This window comes from Drosophila pseudoobscura, chromosome X (genome assembly GCF_009870125.1).
Source record: "Drosophila pseudoobscura strain MV-25-SWS-2005 chromosome X, UCI_Dpse_MV25, whole genome shotgun sequence".
Classification (NCBI taxonomy): domain Eukaryota; kingdom Metazoa; phylum Arthropoda; class Insecta; order Diptera; family Drosophilidae; genus Drosophila; species Drosophila pseudoobscura.
The window spans coordinates 26,735,731-26,760,513 of NC_046683.1; the positions used below are offsets into that span (position 1 = coordinate 26,735,731).

Here is a 24,783-nt window from a genome sequence, read left to right on the forward strand (position 1 = left end):
TTGTTCGCCCATCTCCCAGTCCTCCCTAGGTGGGATTGATACCTGGAAGGGCGTCGAGAGGTGATCAGAGGCGCTATTTATGTCTTTTTCACTTCCTAGCGACTGCAGAGAGGAATTGAATGGGAATGTCAAACAACTGCGAAACAGTATCAGAAAAATCAAATATTTTTTGTCGTAAACTTCCTTCAAACTATCAAAAGCCTTCTCATAATTTTCTGCAGAGATCTGAAACGCCTTCACTGTTCCCAATGTCATCGTCAACGAGATACGACAGTAAGTGGTTGAATTTTTCCACATTTGTTAATATTGGGTCGTTATGCACCAAACTCTCGAAGAGGCTTATAAAGTTTTGAAATTCTGCATGTTTTCCACTAAACTTGGGGAGATTCATTTTAGGCAGATGTGATAAATGGTGCTGGCTACTCCTATCCCTCCTCTGTATTCGCTGAGTTTCGGGTTCTGGAAGTGCAGACATGTACAGAGCCTTTGTGGTAACACAAATATCCTCGACCGATGCTCGTAGATCGTTGTTGGGATGTAAACAATCCACGTCTGCCTGTATATCCATCAACTTTTCACAATAATTTTCGATCAGCCCGAGTCTGCATTTAATTTGAGGAGAGTCGAACGAAATAGTTTTTTCCTCAAAGTCCGTTCGCACACGCTTTAGATCGCCCATCACCCTATCGTGTCTTTTCATTGCTGTTGCTAATTTTTGCAGGTCTTTGGACCCCCTCCTTCTTTCGAACCTCCTTCCCTGGCAACAATGCACTTTTCTTCAATTCATCAATATTCCGCATGTAATAAATATTTTATGCTGCTGGCTGTTCACATTGGTTTATTTGATTGCTTTGTGTTTTATTTAATTGCTATTCCAATTCAACGAGGTGCCAAAAATTGAGACCAGTCGCCAAATAGAGAAATACAGCGCACAAAATGGTGGCTTGGTTCTTGGTTAAATACCTGTAAATTCGGCATAGATTAGCCGAACACTTTCCTTTTCTTTTTTGTTGATTAAAGATGACTCCAATTTGTCTCACAAAACCAGCCAGCTAGAGCTGTATTCGCAACAGAACAAAAAAAACTAATGACTTGTGCCGAGACAACGAAGATGCACTAAAGGTCACTGGTTTGTCGTGCGAATTTCCACGAAATGCTGGATGCCGATGTCCCTGCTCGGGCGCCAATGAAAATTTGGAAGATTTTTTCCAATTTTTTTTTACTTTAAAAATTTAAGGTAATTTATGAACAAATAAAACAAGTGCTCGACTTCAAAGCATTTATTGGACTGGTCGCAGCCAGAGATCGTAATAACTTCCCAACTCCACCGCCGAGCCGATCTTGTATGCGCAGAGAGCAGTACAAGAGCGCGGCGTGTGAGAGCAAAAGCTCTGCTCACAACATCGCACACGTTGAGATAGGGTAATTAAGATCGTCTGCTGCAACAGGCGGAGTAAATAGAGCTATAAAACGAGTTAACAGTTGCATATATGTTCGGTAATGAATAAAGAAACGACCAATCAGCAAGAGAAGCATCGTTAACACACATGAGGTCAAGAAGTCTGTACCTAATGTTTTTAACAGCATTCATTTGGACAAGGGAAATATCCGTTAGCCCATTGATAAAGTTATTGGGGCAATTGGGAAACAACAGGTTAGCGTCATCGCAAGGCAGCCAAGAAAGAAATGGGATGTTAAAGTCCCCCATGACAATAACTTGATCATTGCAACCTAATGCAGATACGACAGTATTAATTGCTGAGAGGTGGTTTAAGTAAACATAAGCATCAGACCTGGGTGGAATGTAGGAGCAGGTTCAATTCCATGGATGTTATTGAATGGGAATAGCTCAGATGAAAAATCAGATTTAACTGCAATCAGAACCCCACCTGCAAAAGATGGGCGGTCCATTCTATAAATAGTGTAATTTTCAATGAAAATTTCATGATAATTCATAGAACAGAGACTATACAAGCTAGAGAAACCAAATTTTTTCTCCACACTCCTGTGATATCGGACCTTGACGAGTTTCGTTTCAAAATTTCGCCACACCCCCTTCCGCCCCCGCAAAGGATGAAAATCTGGGGCATCCACAAATCTCAGAGACTATTACACCTGACTGTAGAGCGCTCACTGTTACAAAACTATTTGTAATTTTTCACTGCAAAACTCACTGTTACAAGTGTTTTCTTTTTGCTCACTGTAGAGAGCTCACTGTTATAAGTGTGTTTCAAAGTTTCGCTCCACCCCCTTCCGCCACCTAAAAGAAGAAAATCTGTGGCAACCATTTTGAAGATAGGAGAAAATTAAAAACGCACTATCATAGAGAATGGCCATATCTACAAGATTGCCGAGTCCGAATCAGATCGGATTATTATTATAGCAAAAAGTAACAAATCAATTTGCAGTGGCTACGCAGCGCTCGTCGACACGTTCTGACTCATTTTCCGTCTCTCTCGCACGTTTAATGTTTAATGTCGTTTAATGTAGCCATACTGACTATGTATCGGGTATAAATGTAGAGTTGCAGTCGCAGCAGCAACTCACAAAGTTCCTCCTCTTTCATATTACACGTATGGAAAAATATTATGATGATGTGAGTTTATATAAGAGAGATGGGCCGTTTGACCTATATTGAGTTGTGGTACTACTTGGGAATCCTCTTCCCTCTTCCATATCGTAAGACGCGATGTCAGCAGCTATCCCATCCGGATGCTCTTATGAAGTTTGCTATCCTTTTGGGACATATTGTGGACGTTTTCGGAATGTCAGTTATGAAGGGTGAGCCCAAGTGTTGCAGCCTTTTTTTTTTGTTCTACCGTCTCCTCCTCTTACTCGCCTCTACAGCTACAGTAAAAATCATTGTAGAGGGCACTCAGCCTGTTTGCATGGGTACCTATTAGCCATTGTCCTGTGAGGGAAGTATGACTGAGCTGCACCTTTTTCTGCTGAGCTTACAGAGCTCAGAGGTGCGCTTCTTCATGATTTTTGGCCAAGTTTTCCGAGCTATGCGACATCGTACCACTTATTGCCACCTATTGTAGACTGATGAGCTTGCAGGGTGCCATTGGCATACGAATATCCTCCTTATCTTGGTGAAAGGGAATATTCTTGGACCCATATGCGTACGATGAAATGGCATCCGCGTTACCTTTGTCCAAGATGCCGATCAGCGTGCTTTTCTTGGCTATTTACGCAAAGAAACGTCAGGTCCAGTATTCTCCTGAGAGCACTGCCTCTATGGCTTACGATCCTCCTTCTGTGCGTTCATAATTGCCAGTACCGCCAACACCCATCCATCTTCCTTTGCCAATCGGCAGATGGGCAGGCATCCGTGCTCGCCTTGTGAAATCGTATTATATGCCCTGCATTCGTCTTTTCGATAAAGGTATTTTTGGCTATGGCTTGAGCATTGCCGCTTTTTCAAAGGTCAGGCAGCCGCAGTGTATCTTAGCTTAGCACATCTTTGGGAGGTGCTTTGCTACACACCCCGGTTTCGGGATGGAACCGCCTTGGGCTCGTACCGGTTCCTTCCACTGCGTAGGTCTTTCTTGCTGTTGGGAAGTGGGTATGTAGTTTGTAGGGATGGCAAGTGTGTGAGCTACTTTTATGAGGCAGCATTGTAAGTATTGCTGCGCCACAATCACGCGCTGGATATTTGGGACTTCTTATTTTCGGTAACCTTCCTCAGAGACAATTGAGATTAATTTCTTTGGGGTGCCCGCTTATTTGCAGCTGACCCAGCTAACGAGGTAGCCCATTCCCGGAGCATGTCGCTTGCTTATCTGCAACTGGTTGTTAAGCGGTATTCTGCTCCTGTTTAGACCTATGCTTAAGATGAACATATCTAAGTGAAAAGCTTACTTTGTTTTAGTGCACCTTTCCTTTGTTGGCGTAGTTACGGTAGTACTATGGGAGACCAATCAAAATTTCGTCCTTTTGTTCCTTGTTGGGGACACGCCAGTTGGCCACTTGGAAGACTGTGCTCAGAACTGTGAGGGGATACAGGACTTTTTCGGCCTTTAAATTGCTCTCCACACTTGGATAGTACCTCATATATATGTATATACCCAACCTCATGTTTTCTCACTTCCACAACTTTACCTTAGGAACTATGGCCTTTAGACAAATAGCAGTCTGGGCCTCTCGCACTTTACACTTATATGTGAGTTGGATATACATCTCTGGTCCTTGTGTACCGGGTGTTATAAATATGTTAATAAGCTTATGACTGGGCTTAGATATGTTGCCCATGTACCAAATAATTGTCGAGGAAATTAGTCCTCGATGAAAAAGTTCTGACCGTTTTTTATTGTTTTTATGATTTATTTAATTTTATTTATTTATTTATTTAATTAAAAACGTGACACAAAATCATCCATGAGCTTTTTTATGAAATTGTGAAATTATATTTTTTGTATCCCCCAAATGATGTTAACATTTGTCGCTATAATTCAAAAAAGTAAAAAAGTACATGTTTAATTTTGGTTTTCATAACCGCCTCAGCCTCTTTAACAGCAATGCATTAAGTCGTCGTTTTTGGAGAACCACAGCTGATGAATTTTGTTTTGATATCACAATAAAAGCAGACAGACTGGAGATTTCATCGCAATTAATGTTGAGTTGAACCTTGTTGATGAAAACAGGCAAAGCGGCCAATATGAATAGTTATACCCGACTCGATGTCTGCATTAGCCTGCTTTTGTTTATACTCGTACTTGGCACAAAGAACCAGCTTGCTCGGTAAGTTATTTTAATGGAATATACACTGGTGCAAAGCACCAGCTTGTTCGGTAAGTTATTTTTATGGAATATACATTGGGGTGAATCACGATTTTTAAATATGGCATTATCAACTTTTTTACCGGACGTAAGTATGCGCACATACGATCACTAGACACGACCCGTTTCCAACCAGAAACAAAACTGATGTACACGAAATAGGGCAATAGGAAAAGAGAATTGTAGGAACTCATCGTTACATTACTTTTGAAACATGTGTTCCCACATGCATTTACACATTTATGTCAAAGCCACTTGATAATCTTAATTTATCTCTATTTCATAGTTAATCCTTATATAAATCAGGAACCGTAAATAAGGATAATTTTTTAAGCCGAAAAAATTAATTATTTACAATAGTCGCACAAAACAATTTAATATACTAATAGACTGATCTAAAAATAATCTATGCATGTTCAATAAAATAGTTTTTTAGTGATAATTACACTATTCAACAAAATTAAACCTTCTTTCACTATAAACCAAACCAACTTTTTATGATAGATTAAAATAGATTTTTAAATGTTTAATAACTTGTATTTTTCTAGGTGTAATTTTTTTTTAATTTCTTAAATCTGGTATTTTTGCCTTGTTTTTCAGAGGTTATGCTTCTTTTTTCACATAACTTAGGTATCTTAAATCTGTTGAATTTTGCAATTCTGAAAAGCTCAGAAGTGCAGCAATAAATCAGGCGTAAAAACTTTGTTCGGAGCAGAACCCAGCCGATTAGTTGCTTGCCAAATAGCACCTAATTCTTGGCCCTCAGCTGCTTTTTTTGTTTGTTACTTATGTCTATGTCACTCATTTGTTTGTTAAAACTTTGCGCGTGCTTGCCCTGCTAAACGCTCTACCCCTTTTTCGTCTGCCTACCGACGTCAGCCGAGCGAAGCTGCGCTTAGCGATCGAAGCGGCAATGTAAAGGGCAGGCAAGCCACACTTGCAATTTGGATGTCACGCATTAAAGAACATATCGTAATTTTATTTCTGCGCCGAGTTTTATTTAATTCGAAATAATTAGTCGGCCGATTGGGGATAAAAAACATTATCTCCACATAAAATTTGGTGACCACGACCTGATCTCTGAGTTGCAGTGTCAATTAATAATCGTTCGCGATCGACATTCGTTAGCCTTAGCAAATTTTCGGCGTTTAAGCACAATTCGGTTCTAAAACATACTTACATACACCTACATACACGCAGTGCTGGTTATTAATTTCTCTGTCGCAACAATTCGGTCAGTGCAGTGCGGTAGGCAGTGCAGCTGTGTTCGCTGCTAATACACACAAGCGGAGTACAAAGCGGAATCGGACAGCTCGCACAGCCGCACAGCTAAAGGCATTAGCTGTTATCCCTTTGCTTTCGGTTCCCACGTTTATACGTATACAGGGTGTCTTTTTCGGTCGTGCTGAGTGACTCTTTTAAAACCTCAACATGGCAGCACCTGAGCCTACCAATGTCGCGAACGCAGCAATGCCGAGTGATGTAGATTTCTACGAGCACAAGGCCGAGTCCATCGCGCGCCAACTAAAGGCCATGGATCGCTTTCTCACCAAGGAAGAGCTTGCCGAGTTAGATGAGGCAGAACTTCAAGCTCGCTTAGAGCAAATCGAGCGAATGAATGCGAATTTCGATGCCGCTCAAAAGAGCATTGACAGGCTGGATTTCCTGCAGTTAGCCCATGATGCCCGACTGGACTTTTCGAATGTTTATGTCAAAGTTAGGTCCAGGCTGTCGCGGGAGTTGATGGCTGCTCGCACGGTAAATGTTGCCAATTCAACGGCTCGGCATACTCTCGAGGGGAATTCGTCGTTGTTCGCCTATAATAGTATAGGCCGTTCTCGAATGCCCGAGTTGCAGCTTCCGCGGTTCGGTGGGAACTCCATGGATTGGCCAGAACTCCACTCGATGTTCTCGACAATGGTGCACAAAGACCATCGTATACCAATCATCGAAAAATTCCAATATCTTCAATTATCTATCAATGGTGCTGCGCTGGATACGATTCGTTCCTTGGAGCTTTCTGAGGAGAATAACGACAAGGCGCTGAATTTACTAATGTTGCGATTCGATAATAAACTGTTACATTTTCAGGCACACGTCAAGGCTATTTTCGGGCTGCAAGGGGTGGAGAAGGGCTCGGCTATCGGCTAGCGCGCTCTCAGCGACAAAATCAATTCTCACTTGCGTGCACTTCAGACCTTGGCGACCCCGCAGGAGATTTCCGATGGGTTGCTGATCTTCATCATAGGCACGAAATTGGACCACAAGACCAAGGAGAAATGGGAAGAGAACTTGCCGACGTCAGGATTGCCTCGGTTGTCAAGCCTCATGGCCTCATTCTTGGAATCAAGATGTCGGATGCTGGAAAATTTTGGATCGGATATGGTAACAATTCCTAGCCAGCAGGTGGGAGAAAGTAAAGCTGTCACCCTTATCACCTCCTGAACGACCATCCTAACACCACATGTAACCATTGCAATTCCTCCGAGCATTACATATCTAGATGTCAGGCATTCCTGAATCTCTCTGCGTTTGAACGATACAAAGAAGCAAAGAAGAGCCGCTTGTGTTTGAACTGCCTCAACAAAGGCCATGAATTGCAGGGGTGCAGATCAGGACTTTGCAGACATTGCCAGGCAAAACATCACACGCTACTCCACATTCCATTGGGAACTGGTGCTTCATCTTCCTCTTCACCGACCGAGGAATCGATCCAGCAAGAGGCCGCGACTGTGCTTCTAGCAAGCGGATGTTCTAGCCCTCCCCCCTCGATCCTCGAGGATGTTCTTTCCTCGGATGTTCTATCCTCGGAAACGGAGCCTAACTTCGGCCGAGACGCAAAGGATTGGCCCATGCCGAATAATCTAAAACTAGCTGATCCTTATTTCTCCAAGCCCCAACGTATCGATCTGTTGATAGGTTGTGGTTTGTTCTTCGATTTAATGTGCGTCGGACAGATTCGACTATCAGACCAATTGCCAACATTGCAGGAGACAAAACTTGGTTGGATAGTGTCAGGAAGCATTGATAGCTTTTGAAAATTCCTCTTGCATCTCTAATGACGATTTTCGGCCCACAACGCTGGAGTACCAAAACTAAGAGCAGCAATGCAGGAAGCAGCTGCTCGAGTGCCAGGTGCAAGTGGAAAAACTGCGATCGGAGAATCAGGAACTGCAGCGCGAACTTTTCGATATATTAAAAAACTACATATCCACGCTAAATGAAATTCAACTTTGAACGATTTCTACGTTGCCAAATTTCCCACCATTCTATGCAATTACAGAGGTTCCCGATGATCAAGATGTAATCACGACAAGGCGCCTTCGTAAAGAAGCGCCGATTGCTGCATTCAACGATCATCCCAGCGTAGCCGCCAGCTGCGCCCAAGCAAGCATCTTCAAGAGGGCCGTTGGAAAAATAGCCGTTCTGCCCCTTCAGGATGGATCTGTTGAAAGCCTTTGCCTTCCAACGGGGGGTGAATGTTCGGAGCAGAACCCAGCCGATTAGTTGCTTGCCAAATAGCTGGTAAACGCTCTACCCCTTTTTCGTCTGCCTACCGACGTCAGCCGAGCGAAGCTGCGCTTAGCGATCGGAGCGGCAATGTAAAGGGCAGGCAAGCCACACTTGCATTTTGGATGTCACGCATTAAAGAACATATCGTAATTTTATTTCTGCGCCGAGTTTTATTTAATTCGAAATAATTAGTCGGCCGATTGGGGATAAAAAACATTATCTCCACAAACTTTGTTGCTTCAGCGTACTGTCTGGGAAGTATTAAGCTTTAAAGATGTTGACTTTGAAAACTCAAGAAAACTTTTGTTCTTTGATAAGAAAATTAATTGTAATTGCTGCTGATTCGGACTGCGACGATTCGACAGGTTATTCGTATGAGCCGCCCCTGTTTATCAGTGGGACATGACTAGTGGCTTTGGTGACTTTAGTGGTCGTTAACACTATGCAAAACCACTTTTACTCCTTGAACGAAACCAATTTTATCTCACAAATTTGAGGCTTTACAATTTTCTAATGTTAATTGGACGTTGACATGCAATGACTGCATCTATCAAGAGGCGATGCATTTACTGCACCGTCAAGTGGCCCGTGTGACACCAGCAGAAGGCTGTTACGCGCGGATCCCAGGCAAAACGCAGCCCTCCTCCCGCCCAACCGACCGAGGGGCGCTGCCGCATGACGCGCGGTGCGTAGCCGAACCAAACGCGAGCATGCAAGAAAGATAGATATTAGACTAACATTCGAGGAAAATTAGCACTAAACTTATTAAGAAATTAAGCATGCAATAAAATACAAAATACAAATACCACTACAATTACTAATTACTAGAAAGGTGTGTAAGGATTAGTAATTTAATAAGAGGAAGAGAATTAGTGGAGGATATAATATGGTAGAGGGAATTATAATCCGAGCATAAGACCCTAAACGGTTCAGGCAAGGAATAATTCGATCTACAAAGTGGAAGGAACAACGGTATAAAGTTTCTAGTCAGTCTAATATGAATCGTGAAGTTTATGCGGCTCAACAGATCAGGGCTGTCTATGGCACCCCTGATCAAGTTGTGCATAAATGTCACACCAAGCATTTTTCTACGGTTAACTTAGGATGGGAGGTTTACTAATAATAGTATACTAGAGTAAGATGGGATTCTTACACCCGCATCCCAGTTAAGGCCCCGCAGAGCAAAGAGTAAAAAGTTTTTCTGTACTGATTCTATACGGTCCTGGTGTACTTTGTACTGAGGGCACCATACACAGCAGCCGTATTCTAAGATCGGACGAACAAGCGAGGTATAGAGAGTCTTTGTTATATAGGGGTCGTCAAATTCCTTTGACCACCTCTTTATAAACCCAAGCACGCCCATGGCCTTATTTACCATGGTAGAAATGTGTTCGGAAAACTTTAACTTGGGATCTAACATAACACCCAGATCATCCACCAGGGTAATTCTCTCAAGAGAACCCCCAAATAGGGTGTAGGGAGCCAACAAAGGGTTAGAACGATGAAATGTCATAACTTTGCATTTCGAGGCATTAAGGTGTAACAAGTTTGCACAACACCATGACTGAAAGCTATTGAGATCGGATTGCAAGCGAGAATGAAATGAAATGTCCTTGTACTGGACACAGAGTTTAACATCATCCGCATACATAAGTACTCGAGAGTATGTTATTACTGAAGGCAAGTCATTAATAAAGAGTGTGAAGAGTAAGGGGCCTAGATGGCTGCCCTGTGGTACTCCCGAAGAAACCTTTACTGGTAAAGAGAGGGAGTTTTTGAAGAGGACTCTTTGAGACCTAGAACAAAGATAGCTAGAAATCCATCTCAGGAGGTTGGGCGGAAACCCTAAAAGGTCAAGTTTATGTGCTACAAGGGAATGGTTTACAGAGTCGAATTCTTTACTAAAGTCGGTGTAAATAACATCCGTCTGTAAGTTACCTTGAAAGCCTTTAATAATGAAAGAGGTAAACTCTAACAAGTTCGTGGTGGTTGATCGCCGCCTTATAAATCCATGCTGAGTTGGAGATATAAGTGACTTGCAGAGATGTTGCAAGTGCGGAGTTAAAACCTTCTCAAACAATTTGGGAATAGCGGATAACTTTGCTATACCTCTATAATTTTTTGCATCAAACTTGCTACCTTTTTTATGGAGAGGAATTATAAACGATTCCTTCCAGATTGGGGGGAAGCAAGAGGAATCAATGGACATGGTGAATAGTTTAAGCAATGGTCCACACAGAGCCTCGGCGCAGTACCTGAGTACACAACCTGGAACCCCGTCTGGACCCGGTGAAAACACCGGCTTAACTAGTCGAAGATCTTGAAGTATGGAATATTCATTTAACAAGGGACTGAAAATGCCGTTCGACCTCGGTAATCCGTATGGGTACGGTTGACCAGAGTAGCGTTCCTCAGAATAGGTGGTTTGGAAAAACTGGGCAAAAAGATCGGCAATTGCCTGATCATTATTTGCCGACGTATTACAAAATGATAGCGAGGATGGGTGTGCGGACGTTCTACGCTTACTGTTTACGAAGCAGTAGAACTGTTTAGGGTCCTGAGAAAAACGTATCCTGCAACGAGATAGGTAGTTCTTATAGCATTGAGCATTAAGAACTGAAAAGTTTGACCGAGCTATTACATAACGAGAGTGAGAAGTAGGAGAACCCACTTCTTGAAATTTTTTATAAAGTCTTGATTTTAAGATTTTTAGACTGGATAACTCTTTGGTAAACCAAGGGGGTTTTCCAGATCTAATCGGACAAGAAAGCGGGACACAAGAATCAAAAAATGTGCCAAGAGCATTGTAAAAAATGTTTGTGCCTTTTGTGACATCAGTGCACAAGTACAAAGCGGACCAATCAAAATCCCTAATTAGGTTATTAAGCTTCGCAAACTCGGCTTTACGAAAGCAGCGGACACGTTCAGGTAGTCTACTCGACCGATCCAATACAGTTGGTCCTATGTCTAGCGACACCTCGAAAGTAGGGTGGTAGGCGTCTTCAGGTATAGTGAGCGGAAGGGCTCGGGTTAACAACACTATGGTCGGATCCGATACAAAGCATAGATCAAGCAATCGACCCAAGGAATTTTTCACATGATTGACTTGAGACAGGGACAGGTCAAGCAAGCCGTCAACAAAGTCATGTCGTGACATGGGCACTAGGATACTAGACTCGTTTACCGAAGACCAAACAGTTCCTGGCAAGTTGAAGTCACCAAGAACTATCATACGATCTTTATCAGATAGCGAGGAAGCAACAGCGGTTAAAGCGGACAAGTGCTGCTCATAAATTAAAATATCCGAAGAAGGTGGGATATACGAGCAAGTAATGAATATAGCGAAAGCGGGAAGAATCAGTTTTACACACAGGAATTCCAGTTCCTGTTAAACTTGGACTGTGAAGTGTTCTGACGTGAAGTAAGAGTCCACTGCAATTAGAACCCCTCCTGCACGTCGAGACGAACGGTCCTTTCTAAAAGTTGTGTACCGACCTGCCAAAACCTCGGAACTAAGAATGTCCGGCTTTAACCAGGTTTCAGTAAACACAATAACGTGGGAAGCAAATGCAACACTATCCCGGAAAAGAATGCTGAGCTTACTACGCAAGCCTCTTACATTCTGATAGGTTACTAAAAGAGAAGTTAGTTTTTTGGAAAGGTTGGAGCAAGACGGGAAGTTGAGGAAGAGGAAGTTGAGGTTGAGGGTGGCACGCTGGAAAGATTTGGAAGCTATATGGGGGGCCTATTCTTCTTCTTAGCCTTAAACTCCTTCACCACCAAATGCTCCGGCCAAAATTTGGTGGAGCAAATGGTGTCAAATTGAGTTGGGGAGATGCTTATCTTAAACGACGCTATCTCCCTGGCATAAGAGAAGTTAAATTTCTCCACCTTTAAACCCACGGCTTTTATTTTGCATTGAATGAAAGCAGTTACATCATTAGATGTGAGGTCAGGGGCCAGCCGTGAAACAAAAACTTGTCGTTTTGGTGGGACTCCCACCAGTTGTTTAGTCACCGCAGGTCTAGTACCTGTGGTGGCAATATCCGGAGGTCCGGAACGTCTATTTACTGGTGGGATCGGGATAGACGGGACAACTAGTGAACTTGCGGACACCACGGACACGGACGCAGCAGACGTACTTGGCTGCACATTCTCCGAGGCGATGAATTCGGCTACCGAATATGCATCGCCAGCAGCTGTCGTTGCCTTTGGAGTGGCAAACGAGATCAACTCCTGCACACTTGGAGTGGTCGGAGTCAGTTTTTCGGCGGCACACGGCTGAGTGACGGTTGGCACTTGCAGATCCCGCGAAGTGACCTTTTTGCGCCTCGGAGACTCATTCAGCAGTTTTAAACCGCTAAACTGAGCCTCCATGGCTAGGAGCCGATCGTATTGGTTTTTGAAACCAACGGTCAGCTCCTTAAAGCCACTCCGCGTCTGCCTCATGAAAGCCACCATGTCTTTCTCCACCGCACGGCATGCCTCGCAACTGTAATGCAAGCCATTACGTTTGGCTATGGCATCGCTCACGAGGCCAGAAAATCCCGCGCATTTTGCGTGGACTACGCTGTCGCAGAGCCAGCAGGGGACATTCGGCTGATCGTGAGTGATCTGCTTCTTGCAGGTTTTTTTTGGCGCAGACCACAGCGAATTCCATTTTATTTTTATTATTCAAATATTTTCTTAAGAAAATTTGCAAAGAAAAATTAAAATCAAAAAAATGAAAAATTTCCAAAACAAATTGGTATCAGACCAATGTGCCAGAGTTGAGTTGCGGAATTGGTAAGAAAAAAAAGAGAGCAGAGTGGAGAGCGGTTATAGCGAGAGCTACTAGGCAGAGAGCGCTATTGCTCAGAAAGTTGAAAGAGCGAGAGAGAAAGAACAGTTATTGAGGTTGAGGTGATAGCGAGAGAGTGATAAGACAACAAAAGCTACCAGACGAGAGCGGACTGCAATGCAATACTCACTCACTGCAACAACACAACACAACACAAGCCGACGCCGAAAAATAAAAAGTTAAATAATATTTTAACACAAATCAAAAGGCATGCACTCGCGTAAATGAATAGGTTTCCAGATTGTTGTCTGGTTAGAAAGTATATTTAGAATTTAGTTAGGAAAACTCCGGCTGTTTATTCGAAACAAAAGGAAAAATGCGGAGCGCAAAACAAAAACACGTCTGATCACTACGAAAGAGAACGGATGATATGTGAACTTTGTTTTTATACCCGATACTCATAATGAGTATTCTGGTATATTAGATTTGTAGTGAAATTGGATGTGTGTAACGTCCAGAAGGCATCGTTTCCGACCCCAAAATGTATATACATATATTCTTAATCCGCATCAATAGCCGAGTCGATTGAGCCCCGCCTGTCTGTCCGTCCGTCCGTCTGTCTGTCCCTATCAGCGCCTAGTGCTCAAAGACTATAAGAGCAACGACATTTTATGTCCGGACTTCTGTGATATGTCACTGTTAAAAGTATATTTCCAAACTTTGCCCCACCCTCTTCCACCCCCACAAAAGGCGAAAATCTGTGGCATCCGCAATTTGAAAGATACAAGAAAACAGAAACCGCCTCATTGTAGAGGATGACTTCTAGAATGCAAAATCTGAACAAGGTCGTATAATTATTATAGCCAGAACCAAGAAAACAATTTCATTCTTTCTCGCTTTGTGTCTATCTAACACACAGGTTTCATGGTCAGCTTGGTCTGTTGCAGAATATGAGTTCCTACATCTCAGAGACTATAAAAGCTAAAGCAACTAAATTTTCATCCACACACTCCTGTGATATCGGACCTTGACGAGTTAGTTTCAAAATTTTGCCACATCCCCTTCCGCCCCCACAAAGGACGAAAATCTGGGGCATCTACAAATCTAAGAGAATATTAAGGCTAGAGTAACCAAATTTGGTATCAACACTTCTGTTAGTACTCACTATAAAACGCATATTTTAAAATTTCGCCCCATTTCATCCCGCCTCCACCAAGAACGAAAATCTGTGGCATCCACAATACAGAAGATACGAGAAAACTAAAAACGCACAATCATAGAGAATGACCGTACCTATGAGATTGCTGAATCTGGATCAGATCGGATCATTTTTATACCCAAAGGAACAAATTAATTTGCAGTTAGCTTTTCAGAATTGTAAAGTTGATTCCAGCCATTTCTAACATACCTAAGCTTCGAGGGTGGTCCGATAAGCACTAAGCCTCACCGCCCAATGGTGCCAGTATTGCAAATAAAACAAAAACTGTCAAAATTTTCAGCGGCCTTGTCCATTGATTTGGCCGCGTGTGACTTTTTTATTTCGCCGGACAGAAATTTGATTCGAATGAGGAATTCATCGCCGTGGGCGATTCGTCGGCGTGGGAAGGTTGCAATAGGATGTTTTTAATTTTTAATGTTTAATTTTTAATGTTTAGAGTTTAACTATGGACAGTTAAACTGTGTAAAAATAGAAATGTACAAATCATAAAAACTATCTGCTACTGGAAAGCTCCGTAACACAATACAAGGCAAAATAAAGTTCACTTAAATTATTCATTAAAGAAGAGTTTACTTTGGAAGCAAAAGTATAAAAGGAAAAAAGATGGAAACATTATTGTAGTCGCGGCAAAGGCTACGGAAAGATTCATGGTCAGAGTAGTTCGAAGGACAGAGAGGAAGATGCAGAGGATAAGGCTAATGGGAATCAACCTCGCCTAGGAGAAGTTCGTGGAGAAATAGAATACCATGACAAGTCCTACTGCTTGCAAGAGAGTGAAAGTCAATGAGACGCAGCCGACTCTCATAAGAAGGAAGATGACGAGAAGGGTCCCAGGGCAAAGATAAGGAATTGTTTTTGAACGGTCTAGAGCATATCTTAATATTTTTGGTAATGGGGAGACCAGATACAGGAACCATATTCCAAGATAGGCCGTACAAGAGAAAAGTAGAGTAGTTTAGTGGTATAGGGGTCAGAAAATTACCTCGAACATCTTTTGATAAAGCCAAGGACTCCTTTGGCTTTATTTGAAATAGCGGATATATGAGAATTAAAACATAAGTTAGGTACGAAGATAATGTTTCAATCCTTAACTTTGTACAGGCCTTCCAAGGAAATGTTGTTAATTGTGAAGTCAAAAAGGTAAGGCTTGTTGTGATGGAAGGTCATGACGTTACATTTGGAAATGTTAAGAGGTAGAGCGTTAATAATATACCAATTGTTGAGAGCATCGAGATCCGATTGAAGAAATAACGGGGACACCGGATCGCTGTGGGAAAAACATAGCTTGACATACATATACATACATGCATGAGCCTACATTAGGACTCGTGAATTAGTTAAAACTTGGGGAAAATCGTTAATAAAGGGGTTAAAAAATAAAGGCCCGAGATGGCTACATTGTGGCACACTCGAAGAGACAAAACTGCTTTAGAAAGAGAAGATTGGAAGCAGACACGCTGAGAACGATTGCAATGGTACGCATTAGTCCAAAAAAGAAGCTTAGTCTGAAATCCTTATAGAGATAGTTTGTGGATGAGGAGATTGTGGTTAACTGAATCGAAAGCTTTACTAAAATCAGTATAAACTACGTCAGTTTGACATTGCTTTGCAAATCCGGCAGTTACATGGGAGCAAAATTCAAGGAGTTTAGACGAAACTGAGCGACGTTTTACAAATCCGTGCTGTGATTCTGATAACATGGAACTACAAAAGTGTTGAAGCTGAGAAGTAATAATTTGTTCGAAGAGTTTAGGAATGGCATATAAATTTGAGATACAACGGTAGTTTGAGACGTCCCGACCCCTTTTTATACCCGATACTCAAAATGAGTATTGTGGTATATTAGATTTGTGGTAAGAGTGGATGTGTGTAACGTCCAGAAGGAATCCTTTCCGACCCCATAAAGTATATATATTCTTGATCAGCATCAATAGGCGAGTCGATTGAGCCATGTTTGTCTGTCAATCTGTCCGTCCGTCCGTACGCAGAATCGTAGAGAATGACCACATCTTTTAGACTGCAGAATCTGAATTGGATCGTATTATTCTTATAGCCAGCATCAAGAAAACAATTTCATTTTTTCTCGCCCTGTCTCTCTCTAACACACACGTAGCATAGCCGGCTTTGCTTAGAGTAAAACATTAGCGCCTAGATCTCAGAGACTATAAAAGCTTGAGCAACCAAATTTGGTATCCATTTGGTAATATATCGGACCGAGACGAGTTTGTTTCAAAATTTCGCCACACCCCCTTCCGCCCCCGCAAAGGACGAAAATCTGGGGATATTCACAAATCTCAGAGACTATTAACGCTAGAGTAACCAAATTTAGTATCCGCACTCCTGTTAGATCTCACTATAAAACGTATATTTAAAAATTTTGCCCCACCCCCTTCCGCCCCCACAAAGGACGAAAATCTGTTGCATCCACAATATTGCAGATTCGAGAAAACTAAACGCAGAATCATAGATAATGATCATATCTATTTGGTTGCGGAATCTGGATCAGATCAGATCATTTTTATAGCCAAAAGAAACAAATCAATTTGCACTGGCTACGCAGCGCCCTAGTCACGCTGGACCGTCAGTCAGGACCAGTGGAGAAAGAACATTTGCACGATTTTAAATTAGTTAAAAGGCCATCATAATCAATAAAGGGGGGATGGATACAACTTGAACTATTTAGAGGAATAGGATATGAGTGCGAGGCTGGATAGTCGTTGGGTGAAGCGAGAATAGAAGGAAGCTTATTAGACTGAGCAGAGTAGCAAAGTTGAAAAAATAAAGCAAATAGGTTAGCAATATTGGAATTGTTATCTGCATAAGTACCATTTAATTGTAAAGAAGAGGGATATTGTGAAGAATTACGTTTAGAGTTAACAAACTTAAAGAATTGTTTAGGATCTCGTTTAAAGTTGAGCTTGCATTTAGCCAAATAACTGTTATAGCATTGGGACTTACAAATTGAAAATTTTGATTTTGCAACTGAATAACTAGACAAATCTGACTGCGACCCAGACAGTTTTAATTTCTAATATAAACGAGTTTTTATATTCCTTAGGTTTATTAGCCGCGGAGTGAATCAAATAGGGGCAGAAAGATTTCTGAGAGGTGAAATTAATGGAACAAAGGTAGGAAAGATGGAAAAAAGAGTGCTGTAGAATGCGTTAGTGGCGCGCTCGATCTCATGGAAGTCGTCGAGGAATGACCAATCTATCAGAGAAAGTGCGCTATTCAGAGAGATAAAACCAGCCCTTTTGAAGAAAAATATGGCCGAAGGCTTTATGCAGGATTTGGTGGGACCATGAGAAGGCAGCGGACATCAATTTCTTGGGTGGGATGGTAAGGGTCTTCGGGAAAAGATAGAGGGGAGCCTCTGTGGACTAGAATGTTTGTTGAGTCGGTAGTAAATACAAGGTCTAAAATCCTACCTATGCTATTGCATATGCCGTTTAGCTGACCCAATGATGAGTCGGACAGAGAATCAACGAAATCGTGCTGCATGATTGGGAGCATCTGGTTGGAGTTTTCGGATGGAGACCAGGAAATATTTGGAAGATTGAAATCTCCGAGGACTACATAAGCATGTAGGTTGAAAATTCAGAGGACGGTGGGATGTAAGAGCACGATATAAATAGACGCCAAAATATGGTTCGACTCTTCGCTGGTTCTACATACCATGGAATAACTTCGCTGCAGCTATACAAGACGTAATTTTCGGAAAAGTTGTGAATGTAGAACTTTTGTTCGGACGGACATGTTTTGTTAGCGTACATCGTTATACTTTTTGTTAAGCGGACAGGTCCATTGATGGTATGGACTGTAAGGTTATCGTCTTTTATATCGGAATCTGAGTAGTTGTCTTTCATGATGTTAATCGATGATCCCGATTCAGCGATACACCTTAATATTCTTTTATTAATATTAATGTTTATATAGGGTCCTCCTCGGTTAAACTTACGAAGACTGCCGTTGAATCTGGTGGAGTATAGTTGTCGTAATAGTTCTTCATTAGTTCTTCATTCTTGATCTCGTTGATCAGCGCCGTCTTCAATTCGTGCCACGTGTTACGCTGTACCATTTGTGATATGCGTTGGGACTCTTCTGTTAGCTGGATATCAGTCGCTTCAAAGAGGATTCTTTGTTGGCGAATATCTTCCGTCAGATCTACTCCTTGAACATATTCGATTCTGTTGATAAACGAGCTCAGCTGTCTAGTTGAACTGTCATAGGCGGGTATTTGCCGGATCAACAGAAGTGCCTGGTTCAGGTGGATTTCACTCAGTGTTAGTGGTGGTAACGCCATGTTGTGGTTGTGTTGATTGGGTTTTATTTGATTTTTTCTGCAGTTTTGAACTTATTTTTAGTTCACTTGCAAGTTTTTGATTTTTAGTTTTTGGTGTTTCACTGTTCTTGGTGATTCACTACTTCAGCTTTCTTCCGTTCACTTAATTTTAGTTTGCTAATCGTGTGTGCTCGTAGCACATAGATTCTTTGGCGGATTTCACATTAACTAAATATATTAACTATTCCGGGATTACGTGATCACAATAATTAAAATTACACAAGCTGACCACTAAAGAAATCATACCGACTGCGCCAGTTAAATATCCGCAGCTCGAAATTAGGTTTTTAAAGAGAATTGTTTTTTTCACAAAACTTAATATCTTAATGTTACTGGATTTTGTTGAGTTCCCCGACCGTCTCAGACTTTTAGTTTCGAAGATATAAGCACTCAAAATCGGCCGTCACAGCTCTTAAATCCCATGCAAAATCATATTATGACCGTTTTTCGTGTCAGGTTGTGGCAGGTTAATCAGTATAGAAGATAAACGGTTTTGTAACGTGCTTTTTATTATGTCAAAGGGTGGTACCTATATATGTGTATCTACTGAACTAATTTTTACCGCAGCTCTATAGTCTTATTTTTACTTTTAAAGGATTCAGTTGCGTATAAGCCAACATTAGTGAATACAATTTTTAAAATGACAATGAATAATACAAATTGTTCGAGATATTTAGAAATTCAAGCACCTCAAACAAACGGAACCCGGAACTCTACATTTATACCCGATACTTAGTCAGTATGGCTCTCCTCCGGCAGACGCCGCTATTATTAAAAGACATGACACAGAGAGATGACATGTGGATGACACATGTTTTCGCCTTTTGTGGAGGCGGAAGTGGGCGGGGCAAAGTTTTGAAATTCTCGTAACAGTGACATATCATAGAAGTCCGGATATGTATTAAATGTCGTTGCTCTAGCTCTAATAGTCTTTGAGCACTAGGCGCTGATAGGGACGGACAGACGGACGGACGAACAGGCAGACGGGGCTCAATCGACTCGGCTATTGGTGCTGATCAAGAATATATATACTTTATGGGGTCGGAAACGATTCCTTCTGGACGTTACACACATCCACTTTTACAACAAATGTTTTACAACGATGTTTTGGATCCAGTCCTCTGTGATATGTCACTACTACAAGAATATTTCAAAACATCGCCCCGCCCACTTCCGCCCCCACAAAAGACGAAAGTCTGTGGCATCCACAATTTCAAAGATACGAGAAAACCAAAAACGCAAAATCGTAGAGAATGACCATATCTTTTAGACTGAAGGATCTGAATTGGATCGTTGGATCATTATTATAGCCAGCATCAAGAAAAAAATTTAATTTTTTCTCGCCCTGTCTCTCTCTAAATCACACGTAGCATAGCCGGCTTTGCTTAGCGTAAAACATTAACGCCTAGATCTCAGAGACTATACAAGCAATAGCAACCAAATTTGTTATCCACACTCTTGAGATATCGGACCTTGACGAGCTAGTTTCAAAATTTCGGCACACTCCTTCCGCCCCCGCAAAGGACGAAAATCTGGGGGTATCCACAAATCTCAGAGACTATTAACGCTAGAGTAACCAAATTTGGTATCCGCACTCCTGTTAGATCGCACTATAAAAAGTATATCTCAGAATTTCGCCCCACCCCCTTCCACTCCACAAAAGACGAAAATCTGTGGCATCCATACGAAACGGCTCATTAAACACTTACCTCACCATAAAATTGATAGTCTGCCACCAAATCTCACATTGATCAGCAATGGGGCTGTGATGGATCTTCTGGGCAAAGTGAATATAAACAAGCAATATCCACAGACGATAAAACTATTACAGATTCTAACATTTTTATGGCTTCTCTTGTACCACTGTGGCTTAAGTCGGATACATCGGAATATTGGAGAAATCCTCGACCTTCGTCTGCTCATTATTGCCGTCCTATATTATTTAAATAAGCCAAGGAATCTTCGAAACTAATAAATTCACTGTAAGTGATATTAAGAATCAGATTTTAAATATAAGACCGTTTGTACATAAAGTCAACGAAGAAAAAAACATTAGTGTCAATTTTGAACTTTTCCTTACTATGATTGATGGAAAAGATCTTAACGTACTTACTATTACTAAATCGACCTTGAAATGCGAATTTACTCTGGAATGTCATGATCCTCGCAAGGTTAGTCTTGGAGGCAATCCCATACACCTGAACGACGTAATTCCAGGTAGTGGCCAGTATGAATTTGGAGATCAGACTTTGTTTTTATACCCGATACTCAAAATGAGTATTGGGGTATATTAGATTTGTGGTTAAAGTGGATGTGTGTAACGTCCAGAAGGAATCGTTTCCGACCCCATAAAGTATATATATTCTTGATCAGCATCAATAGCCGAGTCGATTGAGCCATGTCTGTCTGTCCGTCTGTCCGTCCGTCCGTCTGTCCGTCTGTCCGTCCACTTCAGCGCCTAATGCTCAACGACTATAAGAGCTAGAGCAACGATGTTTTGGATCCAGACTTCTGTGATATGTCACTGCTACAAAAATATTTCAAAACTTTGCCCCGCCCACTTCCGCCCCCACAAAGGGCGAAAATCTGTGGCATCCACAATTTTAAAGATACGAGAAAACCAAAAACGCAGAATCGTAGAGAATGACCACATATTTTAGACTGCAGAATCTGAATTGGATCGTATTATTATTATAGCCAGCATCAAGAAAACAATTTCATTTTTTCTCGCCTTGTCTCTCTCTAACACACACGTAGCATAGGCGGCTTTGCTTAGAGTAAAACATTAGCACCTAGATCTCAGAGACTATAAAAGCTAGTGCAACCAAATTTGGTATCCACAATCCTAATATATCGGACCGAGACGAGTTTGTTTCAAAATTTCGCCACACCCCTTTCCGCCCCCGCAAAGAATGAAAATCTGGGGATATTCCCAAATCTCAGAGACTATTGAAGCTAGAGTAACCAAATTTAGTATCCGCACTCCTGTTAGATCTCACTATAAAACGTATATCTCAAAAATTATAGCTGTAGCTGGGGAGACGGGATGAACGTCCGTTGTATTTCCACATTGGAGTGTGCTCCATCTCACTGCCTAAAACGCGGAGAGCAAGCTTTTGCATATTAAGGACAGTCCCATCCGGTGGTTTGGATGAATTTCGATAGGATCCCTGGTGTTTGTACACGGAGAGTGTGTGTCACGGATGGGGGTGTGTTAGTTTTTTCTGCAAACGAATCAAAGTTTATACAAGAAAGAGAAAAGTCGATCGATCCAGTTGAGTATTAGGGAATAACTATTTATTACAAATCTTAGTGCTTGAGTACTGGGCATAAGAGAGAGAATACAGTGGTGAATTTAGTACAATTATGGTGAGAGTAAATACAAAAAGTGAGCGTAGGCTGTCTATTTTACGAGGGTCATTTGAATACTTGTTCCTTAAAGGAGTTTGACCGAACATCCCGGCCCCGTTGAAAGCGGAAGCGGCCTTTCAACCCACCGGAAGAATTGCCAACTTGTGTATTGGCCTGCAACATGTTCCATTTGCAGTGCGGAGGTGCACCATCCGTACAAGTCCATCCTTCCCAAGCACAGTAGACTGCACTCGTCCTAGTTTCCAGCGTAGCGGTGGCAGGTTGTCCTCATGGATGATGACCAACGTGCCCTCGGTGAGGTTCGTTGAGGGTGCTGTCCACTTCGTGCGCGATCGCAATTCGTTGACATAGTAAGCAGACCATTGCTTCCACTTTCCATAATTGCTGCAAATTCTTGTCGATCGACTCTTCTACAGTCGCCAAGCACAATGGTGGCTGTCTGTTATATTGCCGCTGGTACCTCCCAGCAACAACCCAACCAAAAAGAGTCTTCTGCAAAGTGGGAAGATTTGGACCAATGCGAATCTGGCCAACAGCTAGAGCTCCATAGAAGGCTTCGGTCCCCAGTAACAAATCAATACGTTTAGTCCTATAGAACGCTTCGTCAGCCAATGGAGTGTTGGCTGGTAGGTTCCAATTCGATATGTCGGTCTCACTATCTGGCTGGTAGGCAATATGGGATGTAATTCCAAACTGGAGAGTGAGCTGATAGCCGGAAGTACGTGACTTAATAGAGGTAGTCGTACGAGCCTTCAAACTAGTAAGGTGGTGTGTTTTTTTCGCGACGAAGGCGAAGCTCTTGTGCAAAGGTTTCGGTTACAAAATTGACCTGAGAAAATGAATCAAGCAACGCTCTACCGAGTTTGTATTCACCTGTGGCATCCTTTACCAAAACCATACCTGTTGCCAACAAAATTTGATCATCTGCTGCGATCTCCATATGAGAGTGTGAAGCAGCTTGATGAGCCGTTTGCCAGGAGGGTTGCGCTGGTTGGAGTACCGGTTCAGTAGTTGAAGATTGTCCTGCTGATGATTGGGGTGGCTGTTGCGGCTGAGAGTGATGCAAAGATGAATGATGATTCCGATTACAGGATCGGCAACGATGAGTCGATGAACATTGCGTCACTCTATGACCATTTCCAAGACAATTGATACAGAGACCGAGGCATTTTGCATTGTCGTACCGTTGGTTGCTGTTCATAGCCTTGAACTGAGCGCAATTAGAGATCTTATGGCCAAAACTAGAACAAAGTGTACAAGACGGATTAGTGATAGCAAACGACGAGTTTATTTGGTGATTAGAATGACGATTTGACTTATTGGATTCAGCCTTTCGTTGTGACGAAGTAGCAGCCGAGTTTCCTGACGAATGAGAAACTGACAGTGGCGTTCCAAAAGCTGTGTGCATGCTAGCCAGGTTGGTAGAGTTTTGTAGTCCTGCGATTCCTTCCACTTGTTCCGAGCTTGCTGATCACACTTTTCCATTATAATATATATAACCATAGCGAGAACAATGTTCTCAGGTTTGCCGATGGACTCCAGCGAGCTTAATACAAACAATGCCTCAATACCTTCTAAAAATATAAGAGTAGGATTATCAAAACGGCTTTTGAGTTTTGCTAGGGCCTTCGGATAGTTTTCGCTTGTAACCTGGAATGCCAGAATTGTATCTAATGCCGGCCCCGTGAGGCAGGTCAGTAAATAATTTAACTTTTCTATATTAGACAATCCAGACTCACGCACAACAATTTGCTCGAACGAGTGAATGAAATTCTTATAGTTTGCATATGTTCCGTCGAAAGTGGGTAGCGACAACCTTGGTAACGATGACTTCACTGGCGGTGGGTGGTAGTCCGGCGCAACAATGCTGGCGTTCAGATCTCCTCCCATTTTTTCCTTTATGGCTAGCTTGATTGCTATGTATGTATCCTCCAAATCTGCCCGTCCTTCATCATTCGGACTAAGGTCTTCAATATTAGCTTGGACATTTAAAACATTCTTGAAATACGTTTCTAAGATGTTCTACCGATAGCGAAGCTCATCTTTGCATATCGGGGTTTCCGATTTAGCGTCTACCACAGATTTGATCCGAGTTATATTTCGTTTTATATTGCTCCGTTGGCGTTTTAAGTCTTCGAGCGTCGTCATTTTGTTGTGTAGTGTAATTACGCTGACACAGAACTAGAGCTTCCAAAAATAACAACAACAAAAAACGCAGCAAGCAGTAGCAGCTAGAGCACAAATCCAACGGTGAAAGCAAAAGCAAAAGTTCCAGCAGCGGCAACGAAAGCAAAACGAAAGTGAAGCGGTGGAATTCCAATAGAAAAGAATGCGTTGATCGATGGACCAAAGCAGGTAGCTGCAAAGCGAACGAACCGAGAATGCAAGCGCCGTTGAATGCGTTGTGGGTGACAAGCGAATGATAAAATTAAGCGAGAACGGCGAGAGCAAGGCGAGGACAACGATCCCGCGATCTAGACGAACAATTCTGATACGGTTTTCGGAACTTTCGATTGCAGCTGCGAGACGAGCGAATGTTGTAATTGTTGTCTTTGTAGATTGCGATTAGTTTAATTGTTCACAGAAGAATTAACATAACACACATGCCCCACGTTGGGCGCCAAAATGTTTGTACACGGAGCGTTTTCCGCATTAATGTTAATTCACGGATGGGGGTGTGTTAGTTTTTTCTGCAAACGAATCAAAGTCTATTCAAGAAAGAGAAAAGTCGATCGATCCAGTTGAGTATTAGGGAATAACTATTTATTACAAATC

General features: G+C 42.1%; 1 protein-coding gene across 4 annotated transcripts in view; it reads left to right on the forward strand.

Moving 5' to 3' along the window:
• The window catches only part of Lcch3 (Ligand-gated chloride channel homolog 3), a 423,845-nt gene that overhangs the window by 136,325 nt on the left and 262,737 nt on the right, over positions 1–24,783 (forward strand). For 3 of the 4 annotated variants that reach the window (XM_033383167.1, XM_033383165.1, XM_033383169.1), the window contains exon 2: positions 4,507–4,743. In XM_033383167.1, the coding sequence (XP_033239058.1) occupies positions 4,637–4,743 (107 nt within the window). In that variant the 5' untranslated portion in view covers positions 4,507–4,636. The remainder of the gene's footprint in view (positions 1–4,506; positions 4,744–24,783) is intronic. The other variant, XM_033383166.1, reaches the window with a different exon arrangement.